The sequence below is a fragment of the Salvelinus namaycush genome, chromosome 20 (genome assembly GCF_016432855.1).
Source record: "Salvelinus namaycush isolate Seneca chromosome 20, SaNama_1.0, whole genome shotgun sequence".
NCBI classification, from domain to species: domain Eukaryota; kingdom Metazoa; phylum Chordata; class Actinopteri; order Salmoniformes; family Salmonidae; genus Salvelinus; species Salvelinus namaycush.
In genome coordinates this window covers 23,464,014-23,481,950 of record NC_052326.1, presented here as the reverse complement: position 1 = coordinate 23,481,950, position 17,937 = coordinate 23,464,014, and the positions used below count along the sequence as shown (strand labels likewise).

General features: G+C 43.8%; 1 protein-coding gene across 1 annotated transcript in view; it reads right to left on the bottom strand.

Moving 5' to 3' along the window:
• Positions 1 to 17,937, bottom strand: part of LOC120064712 (multiple epidermal growth factor-like domains protein 6) — an 82,860-nt gene that overhangs the window by 52,836 nt on the left and 12,087 nt on the right. The window contains exons 3-4 of the mRNA XM_039015331.1: positions 15,645 to 15,754; positions 1,517 to 1,630 (exon numbers count right to left, since the gene is read on the bottom strand). Coding sequence (XP_038871259.1) covers positions 1,517 to 1,630; positions 15,645 to 15,754 — 224 coding nt within the window. The remainder of the gene's footprint in view (positions 1 to 1,516; positions 1,631 to 15,644; positions 15,755 to 17,937) is intronic.

Sequence of the window (17,937 nt, the reverse complement as noted above, 5' to 3'; positions counted from 1 at the left end):
CACAGAACACGGCTGAGCTCAGAATAGCTTGATCAAACAAAGAGACAGAGCAGGTTGAAAGATGGGATTTGGATTGTCTGCCTTTTCCAGGATCATTTTCACAAAGGAGTCAGGTCTTCAGCAGCAGGCTCTCCTTTCTCTGTCAGGTGGCTGTGGAGTGAGAGCCCTGGGATAAAGGGAGCAGGGCTGGAGGAGGGCTGGGTCCTCGCCTCCACACTTCATCCCATAATACATCATGTCTGTCAGCGAGGTATGCGTTCTCACCACAGCCCTCTGGGATGCAGAGTCCAGGTCTGACTAACGGATGAGCAGCTACAGGGAGGATCACAGGAGGCCTGCATCTCCTCTCACACTGAACAACCACATCAAAGCACATAGATGTCTATGCTGTACTGGGACTTTTCACTGTTCTTTAGATACAATTTAGCTGTGACCACTATGTAGAATGTTAACCCTGGACCCTTAAAGACCCTTGAGAGGTCATCTTACTCCTCCTACCAAGCAGCATATCTCAATGGGCTTTGAATACAGCGTGTGCGTGCCCTGTATATTCCACAGACCACCTCAGTCCCTCTCAGCCCTGTGACAGCACCCACCAAATGGTCTCCAGCTGTGCTCACACCTCATTGAGAATGTGTGTTCCCAGAGTCTCCAGCTTAAGCAGACAGACAGATGGAAGCTATCAGATCAGCCATTGTAGACAGCTTGCAGTAAGTATATCAGTACTGGACCTGCCCCTACAGAGGAAAGCCCTGTGTGATTGTCATCTGTTGTTGGCGTGTTTAACATCTTGTGAGAGAGCTGTGAGATCCCAGACAGACTGGGCTGGGTCTTGTTAGGGCACTTCATAAAGGGGACTCCTATTGTTCTGCACTTCCTGTACCTTTGAACTTGGGGGAGTGCCGATGTTGGCCACCAATCTAGGGTGTCTGAGAAGCCCTGGACTGTATGAGAGACAGGCGACTCTGGTGAAAGCCAAGCTCTTGAAGGAATTTCCTGTCGTGCGTAGTGGTCAGAAAAACAACAACATCCTCCACTCTAACGCACTGCTTCAACGGCTTGACTTCCACACTGCTGATGATAACATCATGGCAACATGGCAACTGTTGATGTAAGGAGATTCCCATTCATTCGTAGGGAAATGTGATCACTCAAGTTGAGTTCAGTGAGAATGCGAAGAGATTGGGTTGATATAATAACACTTATCTGAGGTAGAATAAACAGAAATGTGTTTTTAATCAATTGACAAAATGCTCTCCTTTTCAATCGATTTTCAGTTTCCCTGCTCATAAGATGCCTGCTCTACTTACTACTGCCTACTCACTGTGTGTGAAGCACTGTTATTATAGCACAGTGTGATACTGTAAATGCTGTCTGCTAGTGATAAGGTAGAAGTAGTTCAACAGGGCTTGTATAATGGAAGTAGATGGAGGGGGGCCAGAGATACATACAGACACAGACAGGAACAGCAGGACATACTGTATGAACTACATTAAACAGATAGTGTTGTACTCACCATACTGGCAACTGGGCCCATTGAAGCCAGCAGGACAATCACAGAGCTGGGAGCTGGAGCGGGATCCCTGTCGACACTGGCCCCCGTTGAAGCACACGCCGTAGCTGCACACCGCTGGAGAACAGCACCGGGATGGGATGGACAGGGTGAGAGATGGAGAGAAAGAAAGAGAAGAGATGAGAGGAGCAGAAACACCTGGGTGCTGTCACAGGATGTCAACATTTGCAGTCCAGGACAGTTTGACCTCATTCTATCAGGGCCTCGTCAGCACCCTGTTAACACCTGATTGCAAAGGGAATTTGATGCTCCTGATGTTACACAAACCACACTAAAAGGCTCCCTCCACCAGTTAGCTCCCTTTAAGAAGGAGGGTGGATGTCAGGCACGTTGCCAGGTGAAAACCCCTTCATCTGAATGTTTTTTGGGGGGAAATGAATCAGCTGAGATGATTTATCCCTGAGTGAGAGAAACAGGCTAAATCTCTGCTGAAGGACATACAGTAGTCAACCCCCCACCCCCATCTCTCTCTCACTGGCATGTGTAAGGATCTTACGCAAGAGCGTTCTCATGTAATACCATATGACCATCTATAAAAACTGGTATAGTAAGGTCACATAGCGATCTGCCCTGAAACTGAACATATGGCCCATGTCTCCACACAGACAAAAATCATGCATCCAGTACTATTAGTGTAAGATGGGGCAGAGAGCCACAGGGTGAATCGATCTAGGACAGAGAATGGTTAAATCGAGTTAAATCCCCAGAGTCAAATTCCTTCTCTCATTAAGACGTGTGAAATTTGTGGAATCTAGGGGGGAATAAGAAAACACCTCAAACCACTGGGTAGCCTAGCCACGTGAATCCTGCACAGAGGTGTAGGCATCGCATTCCATACAGTCACATAACTCACATCCTCTCTCTCCTTCACCTCCAAGCTAGTGTGTGTGTGTGTGTGTGTGTGTGTGTGTGTGTGTGTGTGTGCATGCGTTAAGCAGGGTGTAGTCAATTGACAAACTGCTATCCTCTTAGAAGGATTGGCGCTTGTGTTTGCTCACACCCATATTGGCACTGGCAGGAATTAGGCTCAGACGGAGATGTAAAATCACCTAATCATGGCAGGAATGCCCGCTCTCCTCCCATCCTTCCTCAGGTATAGAGATGTAGTGTCTACCAAAATGCATTTCATTGCTCATCTAATCCAATTGGCAACTGGAAGACCAATTCACAATCCCTTTCCTTTTTGAAGCCATATATGAGCCCGTTATTAGCAGTAACGACATAACAAACAAAGATCAGAGGTGGTGCACAGTTCAACATTAGCAATAAAAATGATTGACAAGATATTCAAGTTTTTTTTAAGCTACAACAAAAGGAGAAAAGGGTTTGGCAGTCTATAAATACCTTCCTCGAAAAACAATTATAACCAAATTAAATTAACATTCTGCCTAAGGATATGTCCAATATGTAATTGTATGTCGTGATCTCGACAGGTGGTTTCTCTAGCTATAGCTGCCGTGTGTCATAGAAACAGCAGCTCCTCTCAATTCTGGACAGCTTCATAACGAACAGCCATTCATCTTACTCACATCCCACAGGTGGGTGACATCAGCAGGAGAGGAGACAGTGACGGGAAAATGGAAACATAGAGCAATTCCTCTAAAGAAAACAGATGGTTCTGTCACCGATCTCCATTGGAAGTACTGTAACCACTAGCAATGCAAGTTAGTAAGAGGCTGGCTCAGCAGACCTGGTGAGAACCTGCTGTGAAATCAATGACTGTATATCCCTGTAATCTAATCGTAAAGTGACTTTCATGTCCCCACACTCTGTTCTGCTGTATCTACAGTAGAGCGTACAGTAGGATTACTGCTGTTCTGACCAGGCTATGAGGTGCTGAAAGCAAAATTACATGACTATAGGAAGCAACATTATTTTATGTTTAACAAGTAGCCACTTCTTTAACGACCTGAGAAAACCACTGGCAAGGAAACAAGGGGTCAAACAAACCTGAAGTTTTCAAAATGCCACAAGGCAAACAAGGGGATTGTCTTTTTCCCCCTCCATAAATGGTAGACAGACTTTTTTGGCAGCTAACTAGGGAGGGCATTTTGGCTCTTGCTGGCCACTCCCTGCCCCTTACACTGCTTAATCTCCCTTGAAATAATTCCTTAACTTGCCGTGCAGTGTGGCGAACGGCGTAAGACTCACTCTCATCTGTCTCTGTGATTGCCTTCACTCTGTTACAAAGACACCTTGTCTGAGGGGATTAGCTGCTTCCACAGAGACAGAGGGCTCTATTTTCGCTAAGGAGGCGCAAGTGTAAAACTCACGTCAGTTTGCAATTTCGTCATGTAAAAACTGGCGCACTGGTATTTTCCAGCCCTGATGCCAGGTTCAGCAATTTACCTGTCTAACATCAGCTCGCTTGCGTGAGGTGGGAGGGGTGGCAATCAGGGGTTGGAACCAGTTGAGGGAACAGAAAATAACCGAAAACCAGAAAATAACAAAACATTTAGAGGAACAGAACCAGAACAGAAATAAAGTGATCGCTAGTGTTCCAGAACAGAAACGTTATTTTCAAATTTTGAGACCCTGCACATATCTGACCAATTAAATACGTTTAACAACCAGCTTTCCTGTTCCATAGCAAGCTGCTCTATCTGTGCTAATTATTGGGGTAAATTAGGATAAAATAATGAGCTAAATGTAAAAACAATGTTGATTTTACAGGTAATAAAAAAATTATGAAAAGGAACAATATGAACGGTTACTTTTTTGGAGTTCGAACGGATCAGAACTTTATTATGCTTGTCGGAACAGTGGAACGGAACCAAAAGAAGTAGGGGTTCTGTTCGGAAAGGAACGATTGGAAAATCATTTGGGTTCCAACCCCTGGTGCCAATAGTTGAGGTGTGACCCTAAAAACAAGCACAAAAGTAACAATTTCGTGCAGTGCTAATTGGAAGTTTTAAGACCCATAAAAAGCAGGTCTTAACGGTAACACAGTTAATAATAGCATGGATTTTGAGAGCGGAAGCGCAGTCTATCCAGTCAGGACGTACAGTGCCAATGGTGCAGAAATGCACATTTTGTGCTGGTGAATCTCGTATTTTGAAACAAACAAAAAACTATTGGTTTCCCCCCATTTTGTTTAATTTGATTAAAAACCAAGCATAGCCTACCCTGCCTGCCCACGGGGAGCAATTATGGTGCATGTAACTGTATTAAGCCTCTTTAAAATAAGGTGTTGTTTAGTTTTGATTTGAATTATACAGTCTTTCTAGGCCTTATCAATAGTCTACTGAATTTAATTGTGCTTATTGACTACATTTGGCATGTCCATGTTCAGACTATAATTTACAGTAGGCCTAGGCCATATATCAGTGTGAATGCTATAGCCCGTGTTTAACAAAGTATTTCCATATTGAAGAAAAGCAATTACAACAATGTGGACTGCAAACATGTTCAACATATTTAGCAAATATGGGGCAGGCTATTTAACGAACTAGGCTATAATGGTCTAACATTAGAATCAGAGTTGATGACAACGCAATGCCTAAAAGACCATAAATATATAACTTGAAGCAACTACATAATTAGCTATGGAGCACGTTCTGATTGGCCAGTGAGGGACCAAGCCTAACACACCCACAACTTGTTTATTAATCAAAACCCAGCCCTTTCGTACCACTGCCAGCTACTGCATCCATAATTCCGGTTGTGAAAATAGCACAAATGTTTGACACAACCCTGAACCTATAAGCGCTATGATTTACCATTGCGTTAGGTTTGCTCAAATAGAGCCCACAAAGGGAGGTAAGTGAGTCGCACCGCTACCGGATGGACCCTGGAGTCCAAGGAGCAGGTATCACCAGCTCAGCCTCTGACAGGGCCTACACATCACAACATAGGCAGTTTCTCTCTATAGTCTACGATAAGGCTCTGCTTGTTTAGGCTGTGTCGATCTGTTTAACGCCCAGAGTGAGAAAGAGGGGGAGCAGACTTAATGTAATTGTTAGGCACAAAAGCCCCAGCCGCCAACTGTTTGGGTTAGTAATCGGTACGCACGGAGCGCAGCACTGTAGTTTGAGGCAGCAAGGCATGTTCTGCTTTGCAGATACATGTGCCAAAGCAAAGGGTTCTCACAGGAGCCAGGCCAGGGGCAGTCAGATGGTCCTCGTCATCAGAACAACTTTAAATGTCACTCAGAAATGGTTCCTGGGCATTCCAAAAATGTGTAATTATCCTTGCTTTGCATAAAATCTCTTGTCATTTACCATTAAAATATTTCAAGCCTGTATCCTAAATCACTTATCTTAGTATGTATTTGATGGATTTCTCTGAATAGGGAAATCTCTTAAGGTAGGATATGCAGACTGCATGTGAAGTGGAAAAACCTGGTGGCTAAACTGAATGGATCAGAATGTCTCACTGTCTGGGAGTGTTGGTCACATCACAGAACTGTGTCAAGATAACCAGTACTAGACTCATCTCCATTCATTCACCCTGATAACCAGTACTAGACTCACATCTCCATTCATTCACCCTGTGGCTCTCTGCCTCATCTTACACTAATAGTACTGGATGCATGATCTTTGTCTGTGTGGAGGATATTTGAGGTACATTTGACACTCCTGCTTTTCATACACTGTGTTTACCATGGACATGTAAAACCCAAATGAAAACATCCCAAGACAATGAGCTTGGTCCCTGTGACACTGAGACACCATGCCATGCCTTGGTTGGACAGCCGGCCTGTTTATGTACGTTTGTTTATGTCTTTGACCAGTGACATAGTTGTTCCCAGGATGCAGTGTTTCTCCACACAGACACAAAGACCACCCATGGACAGCCAATCTCCTCGTCCTGTTACTGGGCCTGCTTCAAGTGTACATCCGCCTGCCTGGTCTTTCCCGCCACAAAAGGAGGCCAGTTCCCATTCAGCAGTTAACGAGGGCTCAAACTGGTGGCGCCATTGTCCCCGCTCCTCATCCTGTCACAAAACTAATTGTTGCCGTCAATCAACATAACTGCCCGCTTCCACTCTTGACCGTCCCAGTCCATTCTCCAGCCAGTGGCCACTCGCTGGGGATAAACACTTAGCTTTTTGAATGGACCTTAGAATGGAGATGTGGACGGAAGTCTCAAGAAGCACCATTAGCAAGTACCGCCACCAGTAGAGGCATTGTGAAAAACAAGGCTTGTCGTCAATTAATTGATTGGTATCCGTTGGCTGATGCAGTGATGTCCCATTCCCTAGGCCTGAAATTAGCTCTCCCTACCACTAGTTGCTCCATTTGAGTGCCACTCCCCCACCGAGGGACACTCGAAAACAAGGGGGAGGGCTGGGGGGGGGGGGGGGGGTATTGGGATTGAACCAAAAGAAGGACTTTAACCCTCAGGAGAGTCAGATAGTCATCAAGCCAATTGGTGCTTTTCAAAAACACAAAAAGAAACCTATTTCAATGGATAAACCAAATGAAGCATTTGCATGTACTTCCATGTGCACTTGACTTGGAAAAACAGTGGCAAATGGAATTCAAGCCAGTTAGAACACATGTCAGTGTGCACAGATCCCACTCCTTGTGGGAAAGGTTCCTATTGCTTGCACCACTACAGGATTCTCAGTCAAAACAGGCCTATGCAACCGAAATGTTGGGTTTTATCGCATGTACTGGGAAAAGAGGGTGTCTTCTAAATCCATTAGGTCTGCACTTTAACTTTGATTACATGCAATGGCTACCATCTGCCATCTGATACTTCAGTCTAAGAATCCCAACTATGTCATGTCAATAGGATGCTTGTCCCACACTATCTGAAATCAGGATTAGAAGGCAGGGAATAAAACGACTAGGAAAAGGGAGGAAGGGGAGGGACAGAGAAGGAGCCGTGACAATAAACCAAAATATTTCAATTGTTTTACAATTCTCAATCCTTAAATATGACAAAATAAGAGTATCTCTTAGCAGAGGGTGAGGGAGAACTCAACAAGTGGAGCCAGCAAGTCGGAAAATGCCCACAGCGAAAGTGAACAGCTGGACTGTATATGGGCGAGAGATGGGGAGAGAAGGAGGACGATAGAAGTAAGCCAAAAGGAGAAGAGAGGGGGGGATAGACAGAGGGTTGGAAAGGGGGCTGTTAGCATGGCTGCTCATCACTGTGCCGGGCTGTTTTTCGACATGATGTGACTTCATTCCGCTCAGTTGTCTCACAATAATCACTGGTCATTAGTCTAATTAGCTTACAATCACTTTTTATTAGAGTAAAGGAACCCGCACCACACACACACATGCACGCACACATCTCACAGATGCCAGACACTTAATCACTATCTTAATGCACAACATTCTCATTTCAATCTCTGGGGTTTTCAGAGGCTTTACTAAAGCTGTATGTTTTACGGTTTCTGCTAAAAAGCTGATCTGTCTCCTTGGATGTCAAATGCACTGTCCTATAGATTGAATTGTGTTGAATGAAGAACACTGGAGATAGCACAGGCCTAAGTGTGTGAGAGCGAGAGAGGGTGTGAGCTTCCTTTTATCCTGGTTCAATGTCTCAGAGAAAAGGGTGATTAGTTTTTCCCGTCTCAAAGTACTGCCACGTCTTAAGTTACGGAGATAAAAGCCCAGCCGTGCGTCGAAGAGAGCCGACATTGTCACGCAGAAGAAAAACAAAACCCAGCTTAGTGAGGGAGACACTAGGCAGCGCTGGGGAATGCCTGTTAGGACGTTTCTTTGTGTGGTGTTTTAAAACAAACCAAATCTCAGGGGTTGAGCAGACAGCCTAATGCTTCCCTGGATAATTTAATACTGTAACCTTCTAACCAGAGACAAAGAGGTCTTTGAGGAAAGCATGGACCCCATAATGAGACCCTGCTGAAAGGCACATCCAGGGGATCATCTCTTGCCCCCTCAGCCCATCCCAGCCTCTTCCCACCAGCGCCTGTCCCAGACATTACCATGCTCCACGGGCGTGAGAGGAGGCTAGATACAGCATACAGGGTGGTCCCGGGGCCTGGACACAGGGGATGAAGACTGGTAGGGATAGTGATGCCCACACTGTTTACGGGGGCTTTGCCAGGGATGCTCTCTGAAGTATGCAGGTTACGCGATGCCGATCAGAGGCTGTAAAATCCCATCAAAGGGCCCTGCCAGGTCTCACTGGCTTGGGGATAAGCCTGTCTATACAGAGATGTTCAGCACAAGGCCAAGCAGCAGACTCACCCCCAGCCCCAGTCTTATGCCCCTTGCCCGCCTCATGCAGCCTCAGCAACAGAGCTAACCCAGCCTCAGCCACTGCCCTAGAGAAACTGTGCTCTCCTGTTACCGTGGCACCTAGCCCAGCAGATCCCCAGAAGCCTCCCATTCATCACCAAAGGATTAGATTTGGGGAGATTCTCTTTAGACTCATTGTAATGTTTTCTTCTTGACTATTTTCTGTTCATTTGCAGTTCGACTCTCTATTCTGGGTTGATAGTCATTGTTTCTTGCCCCCAGACGAGGGTTGGTTGCAGTGGCAATTTAAGCATGCAAATCTTAGTGGGGCAAACCCCCTACCCCCACAAAAAATGATGCATGCCAGCAATGCCACGGCACAACACTAAACAATAATTTAATTGGACTATAACGGTGACAAACGGTGCCCACACACTGTTAAGGCATACATAAAGCTGTCCCAACAGCAGAGTCACAGAGTCAAAGCCTTACCACCGCTACACATGGCCATCAGAGCCTTATCTGGCAGTGTATAAGAGGCAATAATGAGCGAGCTAGGACGGATAAAGTCAATATAACTATTTATTCAGCACTTTTGAAATGTACAGCGACAGAATTCAGAACATAGGCTGTGCTTACAGTATTCTCCCTGTACACCAAGTCAGAACCGTAGGATAAATAAAGGGTGCATATAAGCAGGCAATGAAAGCTCTTACAATATTCGATGATGACTCTTCTCTAAAACAGGCTATAGACTACATGTAAACCACCAAGTCAGAACAGTAGGTTAAATTATGAGGGGAAAATCGACCAAAATATTAGGGTGAGATACATGGGCTACTAACAGTTTACTACAAAACATTTACTTAGTATTACTTTCTTAGCTACAGTATACATACAGTGGGGAGAACAAGTATTTGATACACTGCCGATTTTGCAGGTTTTCCTACTTACAAAGCATGTAGAGGTCTGTAATTTTTATCATAGGTACACTTCAACTGTGAGAGACGGAATCTAAAACAAAAATCACATTGTATGATTTTTAAGTAATTAATTTGCATTTTATTGCATGCCATAAGTATTTGATTACCTACCAACCAGTAAGAATTCCGGCTCTCACAGACCTGTTAGTTTTTCTTTAAGAAGCCCTCCTGTTCTCCACTCATTACCTGTATTAACTGCACCTGTTTGAACTCGTTACCTGTATAAAAGACACCTGTCCACACACTCAATCAAACAGACTCCAACCTCTCCACAATGTATCTCCCTGGGAAATTACATAATTTATGCAGCAGCATACAATACATTTTTGAACAGGAAGGTGGCGTGGCGGTCCTTCATGGGCAAATTTTGTCATCAAACTTTGTCATCAAAGTCTGACATTCTCTGGATTTATGGAGCTTTCAAGACAACTGTGAACTTGTAAAAAAACAAGGTTGAATCATGACATTAATGACCTTTAGGTTGGAGCTCTAGAAAGAGGCCAGAGTTCCCGACTTGGAATTCCGAATTGGATGACTGTTTAAAATGCATTTTCCCAGTCGGAGCTTGTTTTTCCCAGTTCACAGTTGTCTTCGACTCACTGAAGTCTGAGATTTCCCAGTTCCGAGTTTCCAGTTGTTTTGAACGCGGCAGAAGTCATGCTGGAATGACAGCATGGCCAATGTATTCAACCTTTTCTGGCCCATGGTGTTGAATGTTTATCCGTTTAAGCTTGGAAAAGAGACCCTTAAACCCAGACTTGGACCACACCCCCAATCCACTGAATAGCTGGCTTGCGATTGCTTTGCAATACTTGCAGTTAGCCACCGATTTCTTCCAAACCACTCATTGTTGAATTTGCGAACTTGTTGTGTAATGTTTATAGCCAATGAGCACCGATAAATTTGATCTATAATTTCTCTTCGTAATTTCTCTTCATATGACAACGATTGAAAAGGATTTGCCGGTAGATTGTTGACTTGATTCATGATGATGACTGCTAGCTTCCATCTAAGATTTTGAAAGTATGATGTTGCCAGTCCATTCAAAGCTACTGTAGATATAACGTGATTGTAACTTAATGGCAGCACCCATCCGGTTTGCGCTTAGTGGGACTATCATTTGTTTTTCAACAGGACAATGACCCAACACACCTCCAGGCTGTGTAAGGGCTAGTTGACCAAGAAGGAGTGTGAATGAGCGCTGAATCAGATGACCTGGCCTCCACTATCACCCGACCTCAACCCAATTGAGATGGTGTGGGATGAGTTGGACCGCAGAGTGAAGGAAAAGCAGCCAACAAATGCCCAGCATATGTGGGAACTCCTTCAAGACTGTTGGAAAAGCATTCCAGGTGAATCTGGTTGAGAGAATGCCAAGAGTGTGCAAAGCTGTCATCAAGGCAAAGGGTGGCTACTTTGAATCTAAAATATTAAATATATTTTGATTTGTTTTACACTTTTTTGGTTACTACATGACTCCATATGTGTTATTTCATAGTTTTAATGTCTTCACTATTATTCTACAATGTAGAAAATAGTACAAATAAAGAAAAAGCCTTGTGTCTGGTACTATATATTAGCTAAACAGTTGGGGCTCAAAATCACCTGCACTGAATGACAGGTCGCCACTGGTTTGTTGGTTGTGACTTGGGTTGCAAAGGGTCAGAAACTTTCTGGTAAATTTCTGGAATTTTCCCGGAAATTTTCCATGGGAAGTTAAGCCCGGGAATTTGGGGTATTTTACTTAAATTCATCAAAAAAGTTAGCTTATAACAGTGAACCTTTTTTGTGGGATACACATAAGGCAATTCTAGGTCTTGTGGCATATTGTGGTTAAACTATCCACTATTCAATGGAATTGCAACCCTCTGCAATCACAGTGCATTCTTCCATCACATGTCCAGTGCACTCTTCCATCACATGTACAGCTGATTCTCAAGATCTTGCACACTAATGAGATGCTATTGAGGCCACACTACTACACTGTCTGAGCCAAGGACTTCATGCTTTCTGGTAAGTTTTGATTACAATACTGCGCGGGGTGAATATATTTTACATGACATACATGATTTTTGGTTAACTAATAAATAGTAGCCTACAGCAAAGTGTGTTTAAATCATTTCTAACTTGTTAACAATTTCTGCTAGTTAGTTTTTGCTACCATGTGGGTTTTAGCTTGCTTGAGCCTGCTAACTGAGGAGTGTTAATTCACCTGTTTCCATACATGTTTAATTTTAAAACATTTATCTTACAAAGGAGTTGTTCAATTTAACTGCTTAACTATTTATCTGTTCAAGGAATTTTATTTGGGGTTTTTTACAATTTTTTTTCTAATCTTTACAGGAAATACCATGGGCACTGTCTGATGTGTGGAAACATTTCACTGCAGCTAATGTAGAAAGAAAAGCTGTGTATCAGGAATCAAGGTAAGACCCAAGTGCAGACCGTGTGAAGTAACAATGTTTATTTTAAGGGGCAGGCAAATGACAGGTCAAGGCAGGCAGGCTCCGGGTCAGGGAAAGGCAGAGTTCAGTAATCCAGAGGTGGAGCAAAGGTACCGGACGGCAGGCAGGCTCAGGGTCAGGGTAAGCAGAGGTCAATAATCCATAGGTGGGACAAAGGTACAGGACGGCTGGCAGGCTCAGGGTCCGGGACGGGCAGAGTGGTCAGGCGGGCGGGTACAAGGTCAGGACAGGCAAGGGTCAAAAACCAGGAGGATGAGAGAGGCAGGGAAAAAGACAGGAGCTGACAGGACGAACGCTGGTAAGCTTGACAAACAAGACGAACTGGCAACAGACAAACAGAAAACACAGGTATAAGTACACATGGGATAATGGGGAAGATGAGCGACAACTGGAGGGGGTGGAGACAAGCACAAAGACAGGTGAAACAGATCAGGGCGTGACACTGTGTATATTTGCAAATACTGGTGTATATTTGCAAATACTGTGTCAAATCATATATGAAGAATGCAACAAAGATGCAGAATCATCTGGCCAAGTGCATAAAGTCCCCTCAGCGCTCACAACAAGCAACCTCTGACAAAAGCCCCTCTACTTCTATTCGAGGTGAAGATTATGACTCAGAAACTTTATCGATAGCAGCTCAGAAGTTTTCTTGACTCAATGGAGGAACGTAGTCAGAGAAATGCTGATGAATGTCTTGCTCGAGCTGTGTACGCAACTGGTTCACCTCTGATGCTCACAGGCAATGTTTATTGGAAGAGATTTCTGAATGTTCTTCATCCAGCATACACCCCTCCAACCAGACATGCTTTATCTACTCATTTGCTGGATGCAGAGTTCAACAGAGTTCAAGTGTGATGGGTGGTCGAATGTTCGTGGCAAGGAATAATTATTATCTCCACCCCTCAACCAGTATCCTACAAGAGCACAGACACAAGGGACAACAGGCACACTGGTCTCTACATTGCAGATGAGCTGAAGGCAGTCATCAATGGCCTTGGACCTCAGAAGGTATTTGCACTGGTGACAGACAATGCTGCGAACATGAAGGCTGCTTGGTCTAAAGTGGAGGAGTCCTACCCTCACATCACCCCCATTGGCTGTGCTGCTCATGCATTGAATCTGCTCCTCAAGGACATCATGGCACTGAAAACAATGGATACACTCTACAAGAGAGCCAAGGAAATGGTTAGGTATGTGAAGGGTCATCAAGTTATAGCAGCAATCTACCTCACCAAGCAAAGTGAGAAGAATAAGAGCACCACGTTGAAGCTGCCCAGCAACACCCGTTGGAGTGGTGTTGTCATCAAGTTTGACAGTCTCCTAGAGGTGAAAGAGTCTCTCCAAGAAATGGCCACATCACAGTTTGCCGATATGGACAGCCCCATCAAGAGGATCCTCCTGGATGATGTATTTTGGGAGAGAGTGGTAAGCAGCCTGAAACTCCTGAAACCTATAGCAGTAGCCATTGCACGGATTGAGGGAGACAATGCCATCCTGTCTAATGTTCAGACTCTGCTTGCAGGTGTAAGAGAAGAAATCTGTACTGCCCTGCCCTGCCCACTTCACTGTTGCTCCAAGCAGAGGAAACTGCAGTTCTGAAATGCATCTGCCTGAAGGCCATACACGCTGCAGCGTACATGTTGGACCCCAAGTATGCTGGGGTCCAACAGCATCCTGTCTGGTGCAGAGATCAACAAGGGCTATGGTGTCATCACTACCGTGTCTCGCCGCCTTGGCCTGGATGAGGGCAAGTTTCTTGGCAGTCTGGCGAAGTACACTTCCAAGCAAGAGCTTTGGGATGGAGATACCAATATGGCAGTCGTGCCAACATATCTCATCAGCCACCTGGTGGAAGGGACTTTGGGGATCTGAGGCCCTTTCCCCTGTTGCCTCCATCATCCTCCAAATCCCACCAACATCAGCCGCCTCAGAGCGCAACTGGACCTTGTTTGGAAACACACACACCAAAGCACGCAACAAGCTGACCAATACAAGGGTTGAAAATTGGTGGCCTTCCGTGCAAATTTGAGGCTTTTTGAGCCTGACAACGAGCCATCCGCAACAAGGTTGGAAAGTGACAGTGAAGATGAGGCCTCAGAGTCTGATGTTCAAGAGGTGGACATTGAGGAGGTCCAGGGAGAAGATATGGAAGCCTGAGAGGAAGACAACCAAAGCTTTAGTGTCTAAACTATCATTTTACAGATGTATGTTGAAAACGTTTTTGGGAGATGTAATGGATCATTGGGGATCATTCAATATTCCCTTTCTTTTGTTGTTCAGTGAAATCATCCCATGTGAAGAGTCAACTAATTTAATTACAGTTCAATTTGAAACTTTATTTTTTATTTTATTTCTATTGGAAGGATTTAATACTTTTCAATTATGTCTACTTATGATAAGGTAAAAGGTTCATGTTTCTGTCTCCATATGATATGGTAAATATATCCAATGCAAAAAACATCTACATTTACATGGTATTAAAATTAATTTGCATATATTCCTGTTAATTCCCATATATTCCTGTTAATTCCCATATATTCCCGTTAAGTCCCACGGAAAGTTTCCACCTCTGAATAATTCCCAAAATGTGCAACCCTATTTGTGACACAGGAGCCAGTTCTTACTCGGGTCCATGGTGCAAGCCTCCAACCTTTACCACCAGTTACTACCACACCTCTGAGTCCGCTGACTGGGAATATGGTGCATGACTATGTGAGCGTGAGCCAAGATTCAACTGTGGAGCCACAACAACACCAGGAAGCAGTCAGCACATTGGAATTGGCAAAACCAACTGAACAATGAGGAGCACCTGTCCAGCCATGCCCTCGCTCTCTGGCAGCAGAAACCCACACCATCTCAGGACGCAAGGAGCCCTGTCGAGCCAAGTGTAGTTGAGCCAGATGCATAGGGCATTAGGTCTGCTGGTCACTCAACACTTTAACATGTCTGTAAGTTCATTGTCGTCTTTGGTAGAATGTAAAACAAGACATTGCAATGCAAACCTGGTTTAACAAAAATGTCAACAGTTGGTTATAAGCTTTCAACATGATTCAACACATTGGAGCTTTCGCCCAGTGTCCGGTTGGTTGTGAACGTCACACTGTTGCACTGAGGAAGGCCTGACATTGACTCATAACAGCTGCACAGTGCAGTCAGTGGATGGCCTAAGTACCTCTTGACCTTACAACCTCTCCCTGAATGCTATCTCAACTACCGCGGCTCCTGACCCAGGGTGAGAGATGAGTTTGAGGCACCCTTCTATCCTCTCACGTGCCTATCGAGTATAACCTTGACTCCTGTGTAAGCGAGCATTCTCCCAAGAAAGATTACATTTGTACTGTACTAATAAACATATTCTGTATGCTGATAACAAAAAGCTGATTTGAAACATTAGGTGGTTGTGATACTTTAACACTGGAAACCCCAGTAATATGAAGCAATAGAAGAAAAGAGAAAGACTTACGATACAAGCAGCCAGCCTCTCCGTTGAGTTGAGACCATCCAGGACAGCACTTGTAAACCGTCTGGTAGTCTTGTCTGTAGACTTGTCTGTATGCTGTGTAATACGCTGTCCTGTTATCAAGGGAGACATGACATTATCAATAAATACAAATCAGATAATACAAAGCTAGTACACTAGATTAAGGTCTGTTGATTCTATAAAATAATTTGAGGTCCTGATTTATGGCACAATGTCAAGGTGTGTGTTTGTGGTCACAAAGTCACAAAGTATAATAATCAGCAAACATTTTCCCAGTCTTTTAAGTAACCCCTTTCAAAGCGTGAGACTGGCAGACTGAACTTCAGAGTAGGGTGTCTAACCCTGTAGTTTAGAAGCCCTCTCATGGCTCCACGGTCATTAAGCGTTGTGGAAAAACATTTTGTTTACGGTGTGTAATTGAAGCTTTGACTGCCTTCAAAGCTGCCTGCGTCTTTGTAACGCCGTAAATATATGAAGAAAGCCTAAACGGCACTTTGAAAAAACTCCCCAGAGAGTGAGCCGTGAGTCACAGAGACAGAGTCAGGGGTTAGCCGCAGGACTCTCCCTCACAGGTATGTCCCTGGCCTCTGGAGATGCCTCGGCTAAATACAGTAGGTACAGTGAGTTCCAAAAGTATTGGGACATTGACGCATTTGTTGTTGTTTTGGCTCTGTACTCCAGCACTTTGGATGTGAAATGATACAATGACTACGAGGATAAAGGGGAGACTGACAGCTTTAATTTGAGGGTATTTACATCCATATTGGGTGAACCGTTTAGAAATTACAGCACTTTTTGTACATAGTCCCCCCCTCCATGTGTATTAAAGTAGTCAAAAGTTTAGTATTTGGTTCCATATTCCTAGCACGCAATGATTACATCAAGCTTGTGTATCTACAAACTTGTTGGATGCATTTGCTGTTTGTTTTGGTTGTGTTTCAGATTATTTTGTGTCCAATAGAAATGAATGGTATACAATGTATTGTCATTTTGGAGTCACTTTTATTGTAAATAAGAATAGCATATGTTTCTGAACACGTTTACAGTAATATGGATGCTACCATGATTACAGATAGTCCTGAATGAATCGTGAATAATGACAAGGGAGAAAGTTAGACCGACAAATATCATACCCTTCAAAAAATACTAACCTCCTCTATTATTGTAAAGTTGAGAAGTTAGCATATCTTGGGGGTATGATATTGGTGCATCTGTAACTTTCTCAATCATCATTATTTTTTCCGATTCATTCAGGACTATCCATAATCATGGTAGCATCCACATCACAAGTGTTTAGAAACATATTCTATTCTTAGCTTACCCTCCTGGAGAGCTGGGCTACATCTTCCACTTAGCACTATATGAGAGGGCTACTGTATTACAGAACAAAAAAGAGGGAAGAGGAGAGGAGCCAGAGGAGAGAGATTTTGCCAGATATTTAGTGGGATGAGGATGAAGCACTCTGTTTAAACAGCTTTGACATGATTACTGTTAAGACAAAAAAAATGCACAACATAGAATTATCCATAGGTAATACATGCAATAGACCAGTGTTTCCCAAACTAGGGGTCGCGACCCTGTTTTCTTCCTACAAATGTGGCTTTATCTTTTGAACTGTTTAAGCTACAAAATATTATAACCCCATCACTGAAAGATAAGACTCCAAGGACACGTATGTGTCTTCTGCTTCCCTCTACAATGTCCACAAGCCGATCAGGATTCCTTAAAACAGAGTGGATAAGACCAGGCACTAAATAGACTAGGGGAAAAAGAACAACATCAATGTTCTTTTCTACATAGAAGATCCACTGGCGTACCGGACACCCCCGCAAGGCGAGTTCTGATGGCCCTTGAACCTGTCATAGATGTCCATTTTTTAAATTTAATAAATCATTGACAGTAACCCACCACTAAGTCATTCATAAACCTTTTTAATTTCCATATGAATTAGGAAGTTAAGTGTTTTTGTTCTTGGGCTTCAGGAATGTGACTGAAAAAGTGCCTCAAGCCTTGAAAAATAAAAACTTAAACTGATTGAAAGTAAGGGGGAATTGGTGAACAAATGCCGTGGTCAAGGCTACAATGGTGCCAGTGCAATGAGTGGAACTTACTCAGGTGTTCAAAAACGCATATCAGACAGAGCCTAATGCTTAATAGGTAGTTCTTTATGAGTTTTAGTTTAGAAAACAATCTCTTTGCAGGAGCGACAGTTACAGGTATGTGTCACGTTCCTGACCGGTTTTCTGTTATTTTGTATGTGTTTGACGGTCAGGGC